The sequence below is a fragment of the Aethalodelphis obliquidens genome, unplaced genomic scaffold, assembly GCF_003676395.1.
Source record: "Aethalodelphis obliquidens isolate GAN/ISIS:26980383/991018 unplaced genomic scaffold, ASM367639v1 scaffold50, whole genome shotgun sequence".
Classification (NCBI taxonomy): domain Eukaryota; kingdom Metazoa; phylum Chordata; class Mammalia; order Artiodactyla; family Delphinidae; genus Aethalodelphis; species Aethalodelphis obliquidens.
In genome coordinates this window covers 1580154-1601364 of record NW_020837994.1, presented here as the reverse complement: position 1 = coordinate 1601364, position 21211 = coordinate 1580154, and the positions used below count along the sequence as shown (strand labels likewise).

General features: G+C 43.2%; 2 protein-coding genes across 3 annotated transcripts in view; one reads left to right on the top strand and one right to left on the bottom strand.

Annotated features, from left to right (window-relative positions):
• Window positions 1-21211, top strand: part of P4HA3 (prolyl 4-hydroxylase subunit alpha 3) — a 34457-nt gene that overhangs the window by 3976 nt on the left and 9270 nt on the right. For both annotated transcript variants that reach the window (XM_027083365.1, XM_027083363.1), the window contains exons 2-8: window positions 2966-3108; window positions 4159-4382; window positions 8633-8782; window positions 13753-13804; window positions 15693-15856; window positions 16101-16277; window positions 20627-20691. In XM_027083365.1, the coding sequence (XP_026939166.1) occupies window positions 2966-3108; window positions 4159-4382; window positions 8633-8782; window positions 13753-13804; window positions 15693-15856; window positions 16101-16277; window positions 20627-20691 (975 nt within the window). The remainder of the gene's footprint in view (window positions 1-2965; window positions 3109-4158; window positions 4383-8632; window positions 8783-13752; window positions 13805-15692; window positions 15857-16100; window positions 16278-20626; window positions 20692-21211) is intronic.
• PPME1 (protein phosphatase methylesterase 1) overlaps window positions 17222-21211 on the bottom strand; it is a 103330-nt gene continuing 99340 nt past the window's right edge. The window contains exon 14 of the mRNA XM_027083368.1: window positions 17222-17279. Coding sequence (XP_026939169.1) covers window positions 17237-17279 — 43 coding nt within the window. The 3' untranslated portion in view covers window positions 17222-17236. The remainder of the gene's footprint in view (window positions 17280-21211) is intronic.

The following is a 21211-nucleotide window of genomic DNA, read 5'->3' as shown; positions in this document are numbered from 1 at the left end:
CTTCAGTAGTTGCTGCATGTGGGCTCAGTAGTTGTGGCTCGCGGGCTCTAGAGCACAGGCTCAGTAGTTGTAGCGCATGGGCTTAGTTGCTCCGTGGCATGTGGGATCTTCCCGGACCAGGGCTTGAATCCGTGTCACCTGCATTGGCAGGCGGATTCTTTTATTTTCTTTTCTTTTATTTATTTATTTTTGGCTGCATTGGGTCTTCGTTGCTGCACGCGCGCTTTCTCTAGTTGTGGCGAGCAGGGGCTACTCTTTGTTGAGGTGCGTGGGCTTCTCATTGCGGTGGCTTCTCTTGTTGCGGAGCACAGGCTCTAGGCACGTGGGCTTCAGTAGTTGTGGCGCACGGGCTTCGTTGCTCCACGGCATGTGGGAACTTCCTGACCAGGGCTCGACCCGTGTCCCCTGCATTGGCAGGTGGATTCTTAACCACTGCACCACCAGGGAAGTCCCCACACTTTTTTCTTTTACTTCCATTGTTGTTATTGTATTGTTTTCAAAATTAATAATTTTAAAACAAAGGGAAAAAAGTCTTAAAGGGCAGGACTAGAACTCTTAAGTCTGCCTTACTATAACTAATAACTTTCAACAATATAAATCCTGTTAGAGGGTTAGCAATGGAATAACCATAGTATGCCAGGAAAGGAAACAGCATCTTTTGCTTGTATGAACACTCTTGTAGGACATCGAGGAGGAGAGAAATTAATGAGAAAGATGATCACTTCTGGCCCCAACATTTCTGGCCATTTTCTGCAAATGTTGGCAAACCAGAAAGGTTGGAAGCATGCTGGATAACCCACCTGTTCATTCCCCATTACAACCATCACCAGTTTCTATATGATCTGCTTCCTAAATATCTCTCCTGAAACCATCCCATTCTCTGCTCCCACTGTCACTGTTATGGCCTTTCTGCCTCTGGTCACTTCCACTTCTAACCCCTCCTCCCCACCCTCTCACAGATATATATATATGTAACGTATCATAGTGCGTTCCACTCTCACTTAAAACCTTTTGCTGCTCCTAATTGCACACAGGGTAAAAATCAAATTTCTCAGCAAGGTCTATGAGGCGCTCCTCACTTCTCCAGTCTAGTTTCCCCATTCTCCCAATATACCCCATGCTCCAGCAGTACTAAATGGCTTGTAATTTCCCTGTTTCTCTCTGTACCTTTGCATATGTTGAACTGTCTCTGCCTGCCTTGGAAGGAGGCCTCCTTCTCCCTTCCTCGTTATTTGCATTTACCCATCAAGCCAGTTTATTATCTCCTCTGTGAAACCTTCTCTCACCTGCTCTGGCCAAGTTAATCACCCCCACTGTGTACTCTCCACTAAGCCTTGTTCTTAAATCTGGTGTTGCACCTGTAATGTAATTATTTGTGATCTCAAAGGCTGCAAGTCTTTAAGATCAAGGTTATTGTCTTATTCAAAATTTTGTTCCTAGCTCCTAGAAGAATGTATTTCATTTATTCTTTCATAGAAATATATATTGAACTTAGGAAAAGAATGATGCGAAATCAGCTATTTTCTTGTCCATGAAACCCTTGATTGGACTTCCCTGGTAGCACAGTGGTTAAGAATCCGCCTGCCAGTGCAGGGGATACGGGTTCAATCCCTGGTCCAGGAAGATCCCACATGCTGTGGAGCAACTAAGCCCGTGTACCACAACTACTGAGCCTGCGCTCTAGAGCCCGTGCGCCACAACTACTGAGCCTGTGTGCCACAACTACTGAAGCCTGAGAGCCTAGAGCCGTGCTCTGCAACAAGAGAAGCCACTGCAATGAGAAGCCCGCGCACCACAATGAAGAGTAGCTGCCGATCGCCGCAACTAGAGAAAGCCTGCGCGCGGCAACGAAGACCAACACAGCCAAAAATAAATTAAAAAATAGTAATAATAGATAAATTCTCCTTCTCTTCTCCTTCTTCCTCTCCCTCACCCTTTCCCTCCTCTTCCCCTCCCCTTCCCTTTCACCATCCTTTCCCCCTCCTCCTTATTAAAAAAAAAAAAAATCCTTGATCATTGGACCCTGTCTTGCCTGTTTATCCTCAGCTTCCAGCATGGAGACTGACATCTAGCAAGTGACTTACTGAATGATCAAATATATGTCAAGCCTCTGTGCCTTTGGACACATTGGTCCCTCTTGGCTCAAAAAAACTACTCTCCTCCCTTCTTTGCTCTAGCTCCATGGGAAACAGTGTGGCAAAATCAGCCAAGAACCCCAGCTTCAGAGTCAGGCAGGCTTGGGTTCATTCCTGGCTTTGCTGTTTACCAACAGCGTAGCCTTGTTGCAGTTTCCCCTCCTGTAAAAAGTGCATGATAAAATCTATTCTAAGCATCACTGCGGGGATTAAATGAGACAATATGTTTAAACCACTTAACAGGATGCCTAATACATGGTAAGTGCTCGATAGTAGCTATTGATATTTTAATCCTTCGGAACACAGATCAGGTGCCATATCCTCTGGAAAGTCTTCCCTTACACCTTCTAACTCCCACCTGGGTTAGGTGCCCTACCTACAAATCGCCAGAGCATTTTACAGCATTATATGCTCTCTTCTCTCATAGCACATAGCACGGTTTTCATAATTAATTCAACAATGTGTTTGAGCTTCTACCAGACTCTAAGTTTTGATTATAGAGTGATAAGAGGAAAAAGGATTTTCTTATTTGTGACCTCCTTGAGAGCTCCACTGTCTCTTGCCTTTGGGTCTCGAGCATCTAGCATGATAGCTGATGTACAAAACTTGACCAGTGGAGACTGACTCGCTGAATGAACAAATGAATGGACCTACTTTTGTTGTGTTGGTAGTTTTCATATTCTTTGTGCTTATTGCTTAGAATATTACATGAGTCTCAAGGGGTTCAGCATTTCATTTTTAACTACTCTAAATGTGCATACACCATGCCAGCCTTCACTCGGTAGAGTGGTTGTATCAGTAGGTGAGATCATTCTACTCCTCTCTTTCAGATTCTATGACAAGGTGCTATCTTTGCATGAAGATTCAGCAACCCCTGTGTCTAACCCTCTGCTTGCATTTACTCTCATCAAACGCCTACAGTCCGACTGGAAGAATGTGGTACATAGTCTGGAGGCCAGTGAGAACATCCGAGGTAATGAGGAGGAGGGCTGGAGGGTGAGAGAAGATTCTATCTCCTGACTTAGTGGAAAGGAGAGAGGTTCTGAAGGGATGTGATGAAGGATAATGAAGTGGGTAGGTATTACTTGATCTCCTTAGCTCTAACTATTACAAAGAACTAGGTCCCTTTGTTAATATGTTTATATAATTATAATTAGAAAGCACTTTTTTCTTTTTTTTTTCAGTAAGTTTTTAGTTTAGTTTTTTTTTTTTTTTTTTTTGGCTGCACCACACAGCATGAGGAACTTCCCTGACCAGAGATTGAACCTGTGCCCCCTGCAGTGGAAGCGTGGGTTCTTAACCACTGGACCACCAGGGAAGTCCTAGAAAGCACTTTCGTATCCATTATCTCATTTGATCTTCACTCCAATCCTGTGAAGAACTATAGGTTATATCATCCCATTTACATACATGTAAAAGTGATATCTTTTGTTTTTTAGATTTTTTTTTGATGTTGACCATTTTTAAAGTCTTTATTGAATTTGTTACAATATTGCTTCCATTTTATGTTTTGGTGTTTTGGCTGCGAGGCATTGGGATCTTAGCTCCCTGACCAGGAATCGAACCCACACCCCCTGCTTTGGAAGGCAAAGTCTTAACCACTGGACCGCCAGGGAAGTCCCTAAAAGTGATGTCTTCTAATAATTTCTATTTTATTAAGTTGCCACTACAGCGTGATCTGTAGTAAGATCACTTTCCTAATTTACTGTACTTTGTACTGAAGAAGTTTGTTGACTTTGGGGAAGTTAAGAGGAAGAAGAGTTTGTCCCCCAAAAGGCAAGACTCTCGGAGACAGGTAGAATGGAACGACATGATAAAGGTGCTTAGTTTTTACTCTAGAGTGTCTGTTCCTCATTCAGAAGATTTTGTTACCCTGGGAACAAAAGCAGATAAAACATTATCTTTGCTCATGTAATATTATGAGCCTGATGATTATGGTGATTAAGGTGATGATGCCTTGCTGTATTAAATGCTCACCGCCTGTTTTTTGAATGGTAGATTGATGCTTTCATGACCTTTACAGCTCTGAAGGATGGTTATGAGAAGGTGGAACAGGACCTGCCAGCCTTTGAGGACCTTGAGGGAGCAGCAAGGGCCCTGATGCGGCTGCAGGATGTGTACATGCTCAGTGTGAAGGGACTTGCCCGAGGCGTCTTCCAGAGAGTCACCGGCTGTGCTGTCACTGACCTGTACAGTCCCAGACGGCTTTTTTCCCTCACGGGGGATGACTGCTTCCAAGTTGGCAAGGTAATGATATTCAGAGAGAGGGCAAATTGCTCAGCTCTCTTTCTGGGGGATGAAATCACTATATCCCGATTCCTTTTACATATTTCTAATCCTGACAGCAAACTTGGAAATTTGGTATTATTCCCCGTTTTCAGATGAAGAAACTGAGGTTCAGAGAGGGTAAATAACTTGCCTAAGGTTACACAGTTTTAAGTATCAGAACTAAAATTTGAACCTGCATCTTTTAACTCTGAATCCCATGCTCTTTCCATGATAAGGAAATCACATACTTAGGACACTCTTGAGAGTGAAGGAGGTGTTATTAGCCAGGATGACAGACATAAAATGGGACTGTCCTGGGAAAAATGGCCCTATGGTCACCCTAAGTAGAGCACCCCACCAGTAGATGAACAGCCAGGTGGAAAGGAGAAGCAGGGTCACAGGGTGGGGGAAAGGAAAGGAAATGGTGATGTGAAGGTTGATCACGGAAACTCAGCCTCCTGAGACTTTGTGAAATCCCTTGCAACATTTCCTAGGCATTTATAAATACTAAATTAAAGTAGTGCCAAAACACAGGCCATTTGGGAATTCCCTGGTGGTCCAGTGGTTAGGACTCTGCACTTCCACTGCAAGGGTCACAGTTTCGATCCCTGGTCGGGGAACTAAGACCCTGCAAGCCTCGTGCTGTGGCCAAAGGAAAAAAACATCGTTTTAACATTGCTTGAGAAAACAGACTTCAAGAACCTTCCTTATGAGATATTTAACTGATAAGTTTTAAACACTCTTGAGGTTATTTTACAATATATTCTTTGTTAGCCTTTGCCCAAGAAGTAATGGAGTAAATCCTTTTTAATTTTAAAGATGCATATTGCAGGAAAGTGAATTTTTCCCAGCCCCTGCAGTATTCATTAGCCGATATAAGAGGGGGCCTCATGTGTCCTGAATCCAAGTTTTGAGAATCAGTCTTCCAAATTAATGTGGAGAGGGTTGCCCTAAGCCTCTCTGTGTGCCATTTTTCCTTTTCTGAAATCCTGAATAGAATCAGAGCTGAATCATCCTGTTCATGGCTAATTTAAATTGAAGCCAGTTAAAACAGCTCCATGTATGGTACCAATATATGCTTCCTTAGTGAGGTTTTTCTGAGACTAAAACCATATGTTGAAAATTCAGTAAGTCGCTTCCTAAAAGTCTCACTGGCAATCCTTATTTCTGTATTTATTTACTTATTTTGAAAGATAAAACATTTCAAATATAAGAAAAGTACACATAAAATAAGAAGCAATTATATCTATAATTGAGATGAAATATATGTTCAAATTTTGCTATGTTTGTTTCAGATTTTTTTTCAGATTTTCTAAAAAGAATTTACAGATAGCTAAATACAGCCCTACTTCCTTTTCCTTCTCACCACTCCCACCCTTTCTACTCTAACCTTGCCCAGGTACCAGGTGACCACTGTCCTAAACCATACCGTAAGTGCTCTTGAGTCACTCAGCATGTTGTATCTGTGAAATTCATACATGTTGTGGCATTTATCAGCAGTTCGTTCCTTTCTATTGCTGACTAGTATTCCATTGTTTGAATATACCACAAACTGTTTATCTAATCTCATGTTGATGGATACTTGATGTGTTTCCAGCATCAGCTAGAATAAAGCTGCTATTAACATTCTTATGTACGTGTTTCTGTGGACATTTGTTTTCATTTCTCTTGGTTAAATACTTGGGAGTGGTATTGCTGGGTCGAAGAATAAACTTTGATAATTATTAACATGTAGACAAATCTGTTTCATCTGTACCCTCCTCCATGGATTATTTTAAAGCAGATCAATCTTTCTATTTTCTGAAATTCTTAATTGTCTAGTTTTACTGCCCTCCTGTTGTGTTGGTTGACTCTTGTTCATTGTCAGTTGTTTCCTGATATAGTTTATCATTTTTGATTGTGAGCTTATTTTTAGCAGGACTTTTTCCCCCCTAAGAGCCTTTTTCTGCCCAGAGTTGTAGGAATATCCCTTCATAGTGTTTTGGGTTTTCTTCTTCCAGGTACTCTGGTGGTATCACTAGCCTTAGATACTTATTTTTTTTCCCCTGTACATTACATCCCCATGACTTATTTATTTTATAACTGGAAGTTTATAACTTTTGACCCCTTTCACCCACTTCGCCTCCCCCCTACCCCTGGCCTCTGGCAACCAATCTGCTCCCTCTATTTATGGGATTGGGGTTTTTATTTTTTTTTGGTTTTGTTTCTGTTTTTGTTTCCACATGTAAGTGAGAGCATATGGTATTTGTCTTTCTCTGTCGGACTTATTTCACTTAGCATAATGCCCTCGAGGTCCATCCATGTTGTCACAAATGGCAAGATTTCATTCTTTTTAATGGCTGAATTATATAGATCACATTTTCTTTATTCATTCATCCATTGATGGACACTTAGGTTGTTTCCATATCTATTTCTCTGAATAGAGGCCAGACAGAAACAAACCAACTTTCTTGTCTCCTTATGACAGTGGGTAGATTTTTTTCTGGTCTACTCTTTCCCTTATAGTGTAGTTTTTCATGGGTTTCAGTTTTATGAGTGTGTCTTAATTCCAATTCCTAGGTTTGGGAGGTCTACAGAAGGCTCACATACTGTCCTCATGCGGGTATTATAACCTAAGGTTACTAAGTACCAAGGTTACTAGAACCAACCCCCACCCCATCCTAGGCAGCTTCAGCATCTGCTCATAAGCTTATTACTTGGATTTTCAACTCCTTTTTTACTTCTGGTACTTGGGTATTTTCCAGTCTTTCTTGAAAATATATAATTAAATGCTTTTTATATTTTATTCAAAATTTCTAAGTCTTTGTGGTTGGAAGGATTCCAGTTATCTCAATCTGCTGTATTGCTGAGACTTAAAGTTCCTCATGGAAATCTTAATTAAATAAATTGTTAACTTAACAGGAAAAGTTCAGTCATTTTTTATTGTTATTCTTCAACTCAACGTTTTTACAAATAGAAAACTTAAGGACCAGACAGATAACACAGCAGGCTAATGGCAGATGGGGGATAGGAATGGACTTAACTGTTTAGGCGGCAGAGTTGCAGTATCTCTAGGTTCTGCCCTATTTTTCTGCCTGCTGGAAATTATACCTGAATTAGAAAGAGGCCTTCCAAATCTGTGACTTTATAATTCCCTGCTGTCTCCAGCATCAACTTGCAGGAAATTCCGCCTGCAGTTCTGATATTCTATTTAACTGTAAGCTATTAGGAGACGGGAGCTATGTCTAGTGCGTGTTGCCATATTCCCCACATTCAGACATTTAATATAGGACAGATCCACTGAGCTCTCATAACGTCCCAATGTCTACCTTCATTAAGATGTCTAATGCATTATGTCACAATTATTGGTTTACTTATGTGCCCCTTGATGATTGTAAGCTCTTTAAAGGCAGGGACCACCAGGTACATTGTAAATACTCAGTAAATATTGAATAAATAAATGAATGCTTTTAATCCATTCCTCACATTGCTACCAACAGCATCTTCCTGAAAACATGACAGTCACACTCTAATTAGCTTAGCCCCTATTGCCTTTTTTTTTTTTTGCGGTACGCGGGCCTCTCACTGTTGTGGCCTCTCCCATTGCGGAGCACAGGCTCCGGACGCGCAGGCTCAGCGGCCATGGCTCACGGGCCCAGCCGCTCCGCGGCATGTGGGATCTTCCCAGACCGGGGCACGAACCCGTGTCCCCTGCATCGGCAGGCGGACTCTCAACCACTGCGCCACCAGGGAAGCCCCCCTATTGCCTTTTTATGTTTATTTCCTGCTTCTCTTCGCCTTAGACTATAGCCACAATATACTGCTTGAACACATTCTTGCTTTTGGTTTCTGTTTCTACCATTCCCTCACCATAAAATGACCTTCATTCCAATCTCTGCTCATGGAAATTCTTTTCCTTCTTCAACGAAGGCTCATCTCAGATGGCACTTCTTCCGTGAAGCTTTCTGAGATTCTCAAGCATTCATGCCATTCTGCCCAGTGTTATAATTACTTGAGTTCATATCTCACATCTCCCCAGATTATAAATTCTTTAAATGCAAGAATGCTTTATATTCTCCATGCCTAGTACATTGTCTTGTATATAATAGATGCTTAGTCTATTTAATTTAAATGAATTAAAGAGAAAACTTGCCTTCTTGGGTTCCAAAGGCCCTCCACTCTTTGCAGTATCATTTCCTTTCTCTACCCATGGACTAAGGCTTTAGTGACGGTACTTATGCTCCCTGCAGGTGGCCTATGACATGGGAGATTACTACCATGCCATTCCATGGCTGGAGGAGGCTGTCAGTCTCTTCCGAGGCTCTTATGGAGAATGGAAGACAGAGGATGAGGCAAGTCTAGAGGATGCCTTGGATCACTTGGCCTTCGCCTATTTCCAGGTAGGGGAGTTAGCAGGGGGCTCACTGCTTTCATCACAGTAAGCGTAATGCTTTACATCTGCTTTACAATTTTCTAAGCACTTTCATGTCTCTTAATTTATTTCGTCTTCCCAACAGGACCAAATGTGAGTCAAGCAGTGCAGTTGTTTTGTTATTTCCCTATTTCTCATGTGAGTAAACTGAATCTCCAAAGAATTCCTAGCTCGTCACAGAGTTCACAGAGCTGGGATTAGAGCCCGAGTCTGTCTGATTCTTCGTTAGTACTCTTTCCAATGTACTGACTACTTTAAAGTCATCGTCTCCCATGTAGGAGGCGGTCTCTTACCTGTAGCAGCAGCAGCTGCATCCACAAATGTTTAATAGCTTCATAGTCAATGCAGATCGCTCTTTTGCCCTCTCAACATTTCATAACTCATCCCAGATATTATGCCATGGTACTGCCAATGTCAAGGAAGAAGTTTGATTGTTAGCCTCCCCGGCTGCAGTCAAGTCCAGCTGTGACATGAATAGTGTCTGGATACACGGCTGGTGCCATTGGTCCAGAGCATCAGCTCAGTACCTCCTCCAGCTGTTGTTTTTCTTTGGCACTGTTGATCTATAACCTGTTGTGCCCCTCGTGAAAGCTCGTTTCCCTACATGTGGGAGCTGCCATCCTTTGTGTAGCTAATCCCATTTCCCACCAGAGTTGTACAGTCTTCAAGAATAGGCTGGAAAAATCACTACAGAGCCAATTCCCTAGAGTTTCCAAAACTAATAAACCATTTCTGCTCCATACATTCCTTTTCCTTTATCCCTTTTCCTGAGAAAAGGGAGGAGGATGTGCGTGGTCCAAACCCATGTGTTGCTGCCAAAACAGCAGTGCAGCAAATAGACCTGTTCCTCTCATGCAAATTCCTGGTAAGTGGCTCTTTGTTGTAAAACTTTCCAAGGTGCTCTTCCTAACTCTGCTGCTTAATTGCTACATACTAAAGCTGAAACAGAATCCCTGTGATGCAACAAATGGTGAGAAGTTATTGAATTTTAATAGAAGAAGAAAATGGAGAATTGATGTGGAGACTCAGAGAAGATAAACTAAAGCAGCTCACCCTGAAAGACAGAGTTTTAAATACAGTGTCTGACTAATTGTTTTGGTTTTTTTCCCCGATGACGACTTAGATTTCTCCTCTTCTCACTTGTAGACTCTCCCTTTCCACAATCGTGCTTTGGTACATGTTATTCATCTTACTAGGCGTAGCTCAAATGTCATCTATTTTGTGAAGTCTTCCTTAATTCTCCTCAGACTCTCCTTCTTTGTGCTCTCATGGTACATTTTTTTTTTTAATCCCACAGTAATAGAACACATTGGCATCGTCTTATGGACAATTTCTGGTCCCCTTTTTACCCTTAGTAAATTAGGGGTAAATGTCCCTCCATGGACCTTACATTATCATATAAAATTATATATCTATATATACAATGAAAAGTATAATATATATAATATTATATATAGTACTATTATTATTTCTTTTTCATGATAAATTTTAGTGAAAAATCATTTCAGTAACTACTAATAATGAGAGACAGTAGAGTATAGTAATTAAACCATAGGCTCTGAAGTCAGGCAGACCTATGTTCAAATTCTGTGAAAACTTGGGCAACGCACTTAACCTCCCTGGACCTTAATTTTCTTATCTTTAAAAGGAGATAATGATGATGCTGTAAGAGTGTGGAAATAATTTTCCGAATAACCTTCTGAGTTTTTGTCTGAGACCTCCCTGTAATGTAAGACAGATTAACAAAAGGAACAATAAACATAAGTTAACTAACATGTATACCTCCTGTAGACATGGGAGCTATTGGGGCTGGGAGGGAGGTTGAGTAACTCTCTGAGGGGATCTAAACCTCCATCTTAAATACTGTATCCAGCTAAAGACAAAAGAAAGAAGGTGTGGGGAGAGCCAGTTCTGGGAGGTGACCAGGCATAGCAAGCAAGGGTAAGATTGTTATGTAGATTTAAGTGGGTGCCTTCTCCATTGATAAGATTCTCCTCTGATGTAGAGTCATCCTTTTCTTCCAGGTACACAGGGGGAGACACCCTCACAAATGGAGATTTCCTTTATAAATGTAAATATGCCTTACAAAAGGGCAACTTCTACTCTGGTTTCAAAAACTTCTCCTGTATCTGTTGTTTCTCAAAATAATTAGCTCAAAATAATCTTTATGCCAAAGAGGTATATTTTAGGGTGGCATATTCTGCTACCCTTCAATGCTTACCTCAAAGGGTTGTCATGAGGATTAAATGAGCTAATACATGTAAAGCCCTTAACACAATTTATGACACATATGCACTCAATAAACGTAATCTATTTTTATATTATACACAGTATATATTCTCTTTTTTCATTTAACATTATTTAGTGTACACATTTCCAAAGGAATTTAACTGGGACATCAAAAGTAACTCTAACTTTGTTCTTGATAAAATATTTTACCTTGTGATAAAGCCCTTGAGTTTCAAAACTATGTAAAATTGTGTTTTAGTTCTCTTCATCTCAAAAGGGTTTGAAAATCTATAACCCTGAGTTAATATCTGACATTATAAGATATTAGTAGATTACTTAACTATCCCTGTGTTAAGTACAGAACAGAATAATTCATGATATTAAATAATTAGAAACAATCTATATGCCCAAACAATAGCAGAATGGTTAGATTGTCTGTGATGGAGCTTCTAAATGGAATAAAATGCAGCCATTAAAAATGCTGTCTTGGGGCTTCCCTGGTGGCGCAGTGGTTGGGACTTGAGCTCCCAATGCGGGGGGCCTGGGCTCGATCTCTGGTCAGGGAACTGGATCCCACATGCATGCTGCAACTGAGAGATCGCATACCGCAACTAAGGAGCCTGCATGCTGCAACTAAGGAGCCCACCTGCCGAGGCTAAGACCCGGTGCAACCAAATAAAAAAATGGGGCTTCCCTGGTGGCGCACTGGTTGAGAGTCTGCCTGCCGATGCAGGGGACACGGGTTCGTGCCCCGGTCCGGGAAGATCCCACATGCCGCGAAGCGGCTGGGCCTGTGAGCCATGGCCGGCCGCTGAGCCTGCGCGTCCGGAGCCTGTGCTCCGCAACGGGAGAGGCCACAACAGTGAGAGGCCCGCGTACCGCAAAAAAAAAAAAAAAAAAAAAAAATGGTTAGGATGGTAAATTAAAAAAAAAAATGTGTCTTTCTTGTACACCCATGTTCATAGCAGCACTGTTCACAACAGCCAATAGGTGGGAAGCTATCCAAGTATCCATCAACGGATGAACGGATAAGCAAAATGTAGTGTATACATACAATGGAATAATACTGAGTCTTTAAAAAGAAGGAAATTCTAACACATGCTACAACATAGATGAACCTTGAGGACATTATGCTAAGTGAAATAAGCCAGTCACAAAAAGACAAATACTGTTTGATTCCATTTACATGAGGTATCTAGAATAGTCAAATTTACAGAGACAGAAAGTAGAATGATGGTTACCAGGGGCTGAGGGGAGGGGAGAATTGGCAGTTGTTTTTTAATAATTAGAGTTTCAATTTTGCAAGATGAAAAAACTCTGGAGATTGGTTGCACAACAATGTGAATTTATTTATTTATTTATTTACTTAATATTTATTTATTTATGGCTGCATTGAGTCCTTGTGCTGTGCAGGCTTTATTTAGTTGTGGCGAGTGGGGGCCACTCATTGCGGTGCTCGGGCTTCTCACTGCGATGGCCTCTCCCACTGCGGAACACGGGCCCTAGAGTGCGCAGGCTTCAGTAGTTGCGGCACGCGGACTCAGCAGTTGTGGCTCGCAGGGTCCAGAGCACAGGCTCAGTAGTTGTGGCTCACGGGCTTAGCTGCTCCGTGGCACGCGGGATCCTCCCGGACCGGGGCTCGAACCCATGTCCCCTGCATTGGCAGGTGGACTCCCAACCACTGCACCACCAGGGAAGTCCCATGAATATATTTAATATTGATACTACTGAAACTATACACTTAGAAATGGTTAAGATGGTAAATTTATGTTTGTGTTTTTTACCACAATGAAAAATAATAATTAAAAAATGCTGTCTGTGAAGACTATGTAAAGATATAAAAAGTACTCCTGATTACACTGTAGAGGGAAACAATCAGGATATGAAAATGTATAAGAAATATGATTGTATGTAAACACTATATATTATCCAAAGTGCTTGAAATGCCTGGGTTTCAGTGTAACATTTTCCCCCTATTTCTTATGTTTTATAATGTTCTTATTGTTAGTTTTATCATTAAAAATGAATTTTTTCACATGCAAAAATAAAATGATCAGAGGGAAATACAGTTCTAGCAGCTCATCATCATTCCATGGCACTCAGAGCAGGATCACAGCCCACCCTGCCTGGGTTCTGTTCCCCAGGTTTGTCTGGAAATCCCCCGTTTACTTTTGACCACATGCAGCCCAAGGTTGAATGGCTGCAGGGAGAGCCATTACTATGCAGTGGGAACGGTTCAGGTTTAGGTCTTCCTTTGCCTTCCTCTAACTTTGTGGACTCTCAGAAGTACTGAGCCTGGAGAGCAAATTACATTTTTAGTAGGGTTTTTATAGTTCCATATTAATTTTAATAATAAAATATACCAAAATAACAACACCCTACAATTACATGGTTTTGCATGCTTTGAAAGACTTGAGGGCATTTTAAGACAGTTTATTTTCATTTATTTTTCTCCATTCCCTGGTAAGGGTGTTAATAAGTCATTTGTAAATGAGGAAACTGAGGAGACCTGATTTGGATCAGGGCTCAAATCCTGAATTAGAACAGAGAACCTCTACATTTTAGTGGGCAGCTCATTTCAATGAGTCTTACTAGCTACTCTTGGTAAGAATATTTTATAGTTTTTTTAAAAATCCATGTAATGGTTCATCAGAGGAGATATCCTTAGTGCAGTTAACTCTTCCTTTTCCTTTTCTTTCTTTTTTATAGGTGGGAAATATTTCCTGTGCCCTCAGCCTCTCCCGAGAGTTTCTTCTGTACAGTACGTAACGATAAAAGATAACTACAGGTCTGACTTACTGGGAACTCCCTCCTGCTCTTGGCCTTTAGTCCTTGCAAATGAGACACAGCTGTCTATTTTTATTTTTCTAATTTCATAATCCAAGGCACATTTCTAATTTTTGATTAAATCTTACATATTGATCAAGAGTTTTTAAGTTAGTTAGAAAGCTAAGAAAAAGATATCAACCTGTCCCCTTCCTCCTCCACCCCCATCCAGTCATATATATTAGTGTTGCTTCAGTGGAGAACAAGTCCGAGATTGGGAGCCAGTTTCTTTAGGGACGTTTGAAGATCCAGGTGTCGGGAGCAGACCTGGGAACGAGTGCAATCAATGAGAGCTGTGTGTGCAAGAAGGAGAGTGACTCAGCAGGGATGTTCACTTTGGCTGCTCATAGAAAGATAGCAATTCTTCTCTTTAAACCAGAGCTCACTTTGCTATGCAAGCATCCTGCCCAGTTGGCCACAGCGTTCAGCTTCAACCCTCTTCAGGCAGCGCCTCACCAGAGTAAAACTGGGAGGGAGATTTACTAGCTTAGCTCTACTTGAATATTTTTGCTTAAAATGTTGGTGGTAGATGGCTTCCCAGGTTTTCTTTTAATAAGATAGTTAGATACTAAAGTAAGATACATAATCACTATTATGTTTTAATATTTATGAAGTATTTCATGTAGGATTTCACTGTCACTTTCTAATGAATCCATTTAGTAATGTTATTCCTTTCTGATAATTTGGCAAACAGTAGGATAAGGAAGTAGCTGTATGGTCTGGAAACACGCAGACAGTTAGTGGTACAAATTGATGACCCAACCCCTCTTTATTTCTTTGTGCTTTATCTATTAAAATCTCTGCCTCTCCCAGAGAACCCAAATTGTGCACTATTATAGGTGGATAAGTAGGACACAGCAAATTGAGATTCCTGGTTCCATAAATGGTTTTGCAATATTTTTGTTGGTATTTTGGGCTCATCATTTCCATTCCCCCAAACTTCATTTATTCTCTGGTTAAAAAAGGATGGTAATTTCTGTCCCCTCCTTTGCCAGAATAATGGTGGTGGTGGCAGTGGTGGTTAGAAGGACACTGAGCTCCTCAGAGAAAGCTGCTTTGTGAGCCTTACAACAAGTCAGCACCTCCTTCTGAGATGCACTGAGAATCACACACAGAGGCTAGCAGGCCGTGGGTAGCTCCAATCCATGGGGGATCTGCAGCCAAAGCGGGCACAAACAAGACACAAGACCCCTGTAGGAACCTAGGCTAGAACCAACGTCTAGAACCCCTTTGTCCCATACTGCTCTGCTATGTCTAGGCCAGTTAGGGATTTTTTGAAGGATCTGGTAGAGCTGGGAATAAATTAGCTGCCAGTTCTCTAGGGAAGAATAGATCGGGTCTCTCTGCTATAGGCTTTGGCTCTTTGAACTTCTGTTTCATAGCACTTCCTTGTTGTGTTGTGTTGTAAGTAGTTAATGTGTCTTTTCTCTATTAGACTCTCAACTCTGGGAGGTTAGCCTCTAGCACAGTGTCTGGTACATAGCAGATGTTCACTGGAGAGTTGGTGAATGAATGAATAAAATATTGAAGCTTCTTCCCTCTACATAAAACTGACCATCACACCATCCTACAGCCACATCCTCATGATTCCTTGGTCTAAGAGTGTTCCTTCAGATCTACCAGGCCCTACTCAGTCTTTTTTTTACTGCCACGTACTCTCCTGGGAGTGAGGGCCTTACATCCTCCTGTGCATGGACACAGAGAGTTATTTAGGTGGCCAGTTGCTGGTCACGTGTGACAGTGAAGCTATAGGAAACCTTGGCGGCACTCTCTGGGACCACCGTTTGTTAACCTGTGTTATACCCTGATCCGATTTCTTCCAGGCCCAGATAATAAGAGGATGGCCAGGAATGTCTTGAAATACGAAAAGCTCTTGGCAGAAAGCCCTAACCAGGCCGTAGCTGAGGCTGTCATCCAGAGGCCCAATGTACCCCACCTGCAGACCAGGGACACCTATGAGGAGTTATGTCAGACCCTGGGTTCCCAGGTAGGATTTCTCAGGGAATGAAAAACGGAACAGGCTCGGATAGAGGGAGAAAAGGTAGAATTGGGACGATGTGAGGGGAAAGGCTGATGCACTAAAAAATAAATAAATAAAGCTCACTTGGACAGCATCAGTGACCGAATTCTGAATCTCCTGCATTCCAGGTTTTTCATGCTGTAGTTCCCCTAAATCGGTTTCCGCTCCTAGACCCTTCTTCTCTTAAGCTGATTCTAGTCTTTCCTTTCAGCCTACTCACTACCAGATCCCCAGTCTCTACTGCTCCTATGAGACCAGTTCCAGTCCCTACCTGCTGCTCCAGCCTGTCCGGAAAGAGGTCATCCACCTGGAACCCTATGTTGTTCTCTACCATGACTTTGTCAGTGACACTGAGGCTCAGAAAATTAGAGGCCTTGCAGAACCGTGGGTGAGTGTCCCCAAGGCCTGCCAAGAACTTCCCTTTGTTTCTTTATATGACTGGTGTTCAGAAGTGTGAGAATAGGCAGCCTGAACAACTAGATACTTCATCTGTTCAGGAGTTCAAAATACCAGCCATTCCATAAAACTAATCAATGGTGAAAAAAATCACAGTAGTGGTTGCCTCTGGAGGGAGAGGACTGGCTGAGAAAGGATACAAGGGGATTTTCTGGGGTATTGGAAATGTGCTGTCAATGTCTCGTTAGGGATGTGGAGTGCATGGCTGGATGCCTTTGTCAAAACTCAGCAAATGGTACTCCTGAGATCTGTGCACATCATCGTATATAAATTTAACCTAAAAAAATTAAAGGAACCCTCCTCCCCCAGTATCAGTCATTCCATATACATGGAAGAGGTCTACAACAGCAGTAGAGATCGGCTTCATCCTCCCATTGCCTGTCTGTCTTGGGCTGGCTGCAGCTCCACCCCGTGCTGTCTTCTTCCAGGACCCAGCCCAACAGAGCAGCCTCTTTTTGGAACACTGCCGTCTCACGCGAGAGGAAAAAGGCAGAGATGGCAAACTACTAGCTGGTTCTTAAAGCTTCTGCTTGGAAGCACCAGGCATTACTTCCATCCACGTTTCCTTGGCTAAGGCACAGCGTACAGCTAACACTGCAGTCAGCAGGGAGAGTATATCTTAGTCTCCCATGGAGAAGGCTCTGCACCAAGCTTGATGTTGATGTGGAGGGGAGTTTAGTCCGTCAGGAAGTGTGGCAAATATTTAGAAAAATCATGCAGTCGACCTCACCACTGTAAGCATGTTGCCTCTTTACAAACGGTACATTAAGATGGTCTCAGAACTACTGTGTCAAAGCAGACATTGTGGCCTTCACGGTGTGCTATTCACCCCGGCAGCCAGGCCGTCACTTACCTGCTGTGTGCCAGACGCTGCACCGGGTGCTTGGGCTGTTACGAGGAGGTTAAGTATTGCTCGCTCCCATTTAGGAGCTTCCTGCAGAATGGGGAAAACATATTTACAATGCACTGTGATACGTGCTGTAATAGAGGTGTGTGAGGGAGTTGTGCTACGGCAGCCTAAAAAGGCGAACCTTCCTCCGAGGGAAAGGCAGGGAAAGGCAGTCAGGTGAAGAGCAAATGGGGGAAGGGGGAGAGTTAGAAACAGAGAAGGCTTCTCTGTGGACCTGAGATTCATCAGAGTGAAAGGTGGCAAAGGGTATTCCAAGGAGACAGACAATCTGTGCACGGGCCTGCTGTGTGGTGTGTCCAGAGAGTGGGGGGAAGCTCGGGGGCTGAAGTGTGCAAGGGAGGGGGTGCGAGGTGATGGGAGATAAGGCTGCAACGTGAGACACAATTAGAAGCGCTGGAAGTACCAAGCTGGGGAGTTTGGATTTTATCTCGAAGGCAGGCGGGGAGCTGTGGGACAGTTTGAAACAGGAGAGTGCCCTGATCAGGTCTGCAGATTTTGAGGAAGTCTCTGACAGCAGACGTGGATTGGAGGGAGAAAAACAGCAATAATAATTTCATCTAAAAGCCCTTCAGAGAAATCTGGAATCTTTGTACAGAAGGTTTTTGAAGCGATTAAGCTCCCCTCCCTGGTGAATTGGAACGACGTATTTTCAATAGCTTTGGCTTCTCAGTGAGCCAGCGGGAGCGTTTGGCCGCAGCTCCTTTTTCCTCAGGACAACTCTGTTGCTGTGGTAACAGGACAGGCGGCCTACTCGGAGATGTTCATTTAATCCCTTGTAGCCAGGTCATCTGTTTGGCACGCACAGATCTTGCCACTCTCCCTTCCTCCAGAAGCGTCTCGCTGGGGTTGCTGATCCCTGTCTGGTCTTTGGCTCACCCAGGAATAAGCCCGGGGTGTGTGTGGTAGCGGCTGCCCCATGGGATGGCAGCCACCTCAGTGGCTTGTGTTGAATTTCTCTGCTCCTCTTCACTGTGTGTTTCTCAAAGAAGCATTTCTCTGCTCTCTCATCACTCCTCCCCCATCTGCATCCTACACATCCTTGAAGACTCAGCTGAAACCCTATGCCTCTCTTGGCCCCTATCCCTGACCACTTTGGCCCACTTTCATAGATTCTTTCAGGAGGAACATTTTTTCAGAGCACTTTTTGGGGCAACATACAGTAACCTCCCTCCTCTGAACTCAGTTTTTGTCTCCACCTGTTTGGTACTTTCATTTATTCTGCCATTTACGTGTTGTCTGGAATCACGATCAGTTTCATGGGTTAGCATCCTGTCCCCCCAGCTAGACTGTAAACTAGCAGGGATCATATGTTGTCCTTGAAATGCCTGGCTCCATATTAGGCCCGTTGTAGCCAGAGCAATTTGCAAAGGGTCCCATCTGACTGAGTCAAGCCCTCACTTAAACTCTTTAATGGGTCACTTTTTTTTCTTTTTGCGGTATGCGGGCGTCTCACTGCTGTGGCCTCTCCCGTTGCAGAGCACAGGCTCCAGACGCGCAGGCTCAGCGGCCATGGCTCACAGGCCCAGCCTCTCTGCGGCATGTGTGATCTTCCCGGACCAGGGCACGAACTCGTGTCCCCTACATCGGCAGGCGGACTCTCAACCACTGCGCCACCAGGGAAGCCCTAATGGGTCACTTTTGCTTTCAAATGATTACAGAGCTCCTTGGCCTGGCTGCTGCCACTCCCTCTGCAGCATGTTCCCATTATACTGACACCCTAGCCACCCTAAACAACTTGCATCTCCATGAACAGGCAGTGCTCTCACTGGCTCCCCACACACTCTTCTCTCTGCTTGAACCACTCTTCCCTTGGTCTCTTTCCACCTGTGTGATTCCAGTTGTCTTTTGGGCATCCTGGGAAGCCTTCCTGTCCTTCATAAGAATGGGCTAGATGCTCCTTCTCTGTATTTCCATAGCACCCTGTACTTGTCCATTAGGGCCCCATTGGATGCCTTATGTCTGGTTTCCTATGTTGTATTTACAATGCATAGCACAGTGCTTAGCACAGAGAACGACCAATAAGTATCTTCCCCCCAAATGAATGACTTGTAGGTGCACAGTAAATAATTCTTAAAGGAATTAAATGCAGTGTGGCTCTTTAACGGAGGGGGCGGGCAGGGTGGAGTGGAGATTCCCTAGGATTTGTTTTTAAACCACTGATGTTGTCCGAAAAGAACAGAAGGGACTATCTCTCTATGAATCTCTCCTCACTCCTCTATGAATGGCTCAGGAGAGGATGCTGGCTAGAGGACTAGAAAGAGACATCAGTCACCTACCGATTCCCTGCATCCTAGTATTGTAGAGGGAGAGGCTGAGAAGGACTACAAGAATGTATTGTTCCCATGCTGCATTTTATAGCTGGGGAAATGGGTCGAAGCAAGGGAAGAGCCTTTTCCAAGGTTGTCTACCTGGTTTAGCAGCAGGAATAATAACATTGTAGAAGCCTCTGAGAAGGGAAAGGGTTTCTGTCACATGCCCTTTGTTGCTCCGTGCTCTGCTGTGACCGCATGTGAAGTGCCGGGGCTGTGTCTTTAGCCACAGGACTCTGGTTCATTCACTCCTGGGTACATTTCACCAATATTGAGCACCTATTCCCTGCCAGGCCTTCTCTGCATCCTGGGGATACAGCACTGAAAAAAGACCAAGTCCTTGCCCTCACGGAGCTGACATTCTGATGACAAATGCAGAAGTAGACATCCTTATGTAAATAATATTTCTCTTTCTGTCCCTGGTACAGTACTTTTGCAATTAGAGGCCACTTTATTTAAAAATAATTTAAAATCTATACCTAGACATTCAGAACAAAATAGAGACATTCAGTTAAATTAGTGACTTCCAACCTGTTTCGTTGTTTTTTCCCCATAACCAAGGCAGCTGCAAACAAAACAGACTTTGATTCTCTGTAAGGAAGGGGCTTTTATCAGAATTGTTCAGAAGTAGCAGGCTGCCTCTGAGGGTAGAAAGTGTCCTGTCATTGGAGGTGTTCATTTAATTTAACTTACCATCAGTCAGGCCCTGCCCCAAACACTGGGATATAAAGATGAATAAGAAACAGTCCTTGTTCTTACAGAACTCACAGTCTTGCAGATGCAAACGGGATTCAAAATCACTTGTATTTCAGTTCTACAGACCTTTTTCAGTTTTTACTATTTACCAGATATGAAGCTAAAGGTTATTTTCAACTCTGAGCTTTTATGTCACTTAAGATTGATAGCTATCACTAAATTAGTAGCATGTACAAAATACCCTTTAATTAAAGAGAAACGGGTGATTGTTAGGCTTATGCTAAGAGAGGAGCGTGTCTGTGGAAGTGAGAGCCCTTCCTTCTGCATCATAACCACTTGGACTTTCTCTTACATCCTTCACACCAGCTACAGAGATCTGTGGTGGCATCAGGCGAAAAGCAGTTACCAGTGGAGTACCGCATCAGCAAAAGGTAAGAGGGGTCCTTTCTTGGCAGGGACTCTGGTCATGCCTGCTGGCCACCCTTGGGCCTGTGGCACAGGTGACTGAAAGTCAGCAACACCCATTCAGGTGCCATTAGAGACGCCACAGTAGTTCACGTTTACATCTGTACATTCTTGTGGAGAGGGAGCAATTTCCACTCCCCTTACCCAAGGGCCTTTCTCAGGTGGTTACATGGTCTGAGGACTTAACTAGGAGGCCATTAGGGAGAGACTTGAAAAAGCTCCTATGCCCTAGACCAAAAATTAAGTGTGTAGTTGTTCTCCTAACCAGGATTGCGTTTCCAGGGAACAAGTCCTGTCTCTATTTGGAATTTGACTTTACCTCCTGACTCATATTCAAAGCATGACTTGCGACCACTCAGGCAAGAGGGATGGCCAGAATCTCTGGATCTGATCCCTTCTGTGGTTGAGAGCCCAGCCGTATTCCCTCCCCTCCATCCCTGCTCCCCCTCCACTGTAGCCCTTGGTCTGTGCTGTAAGGACAGGATA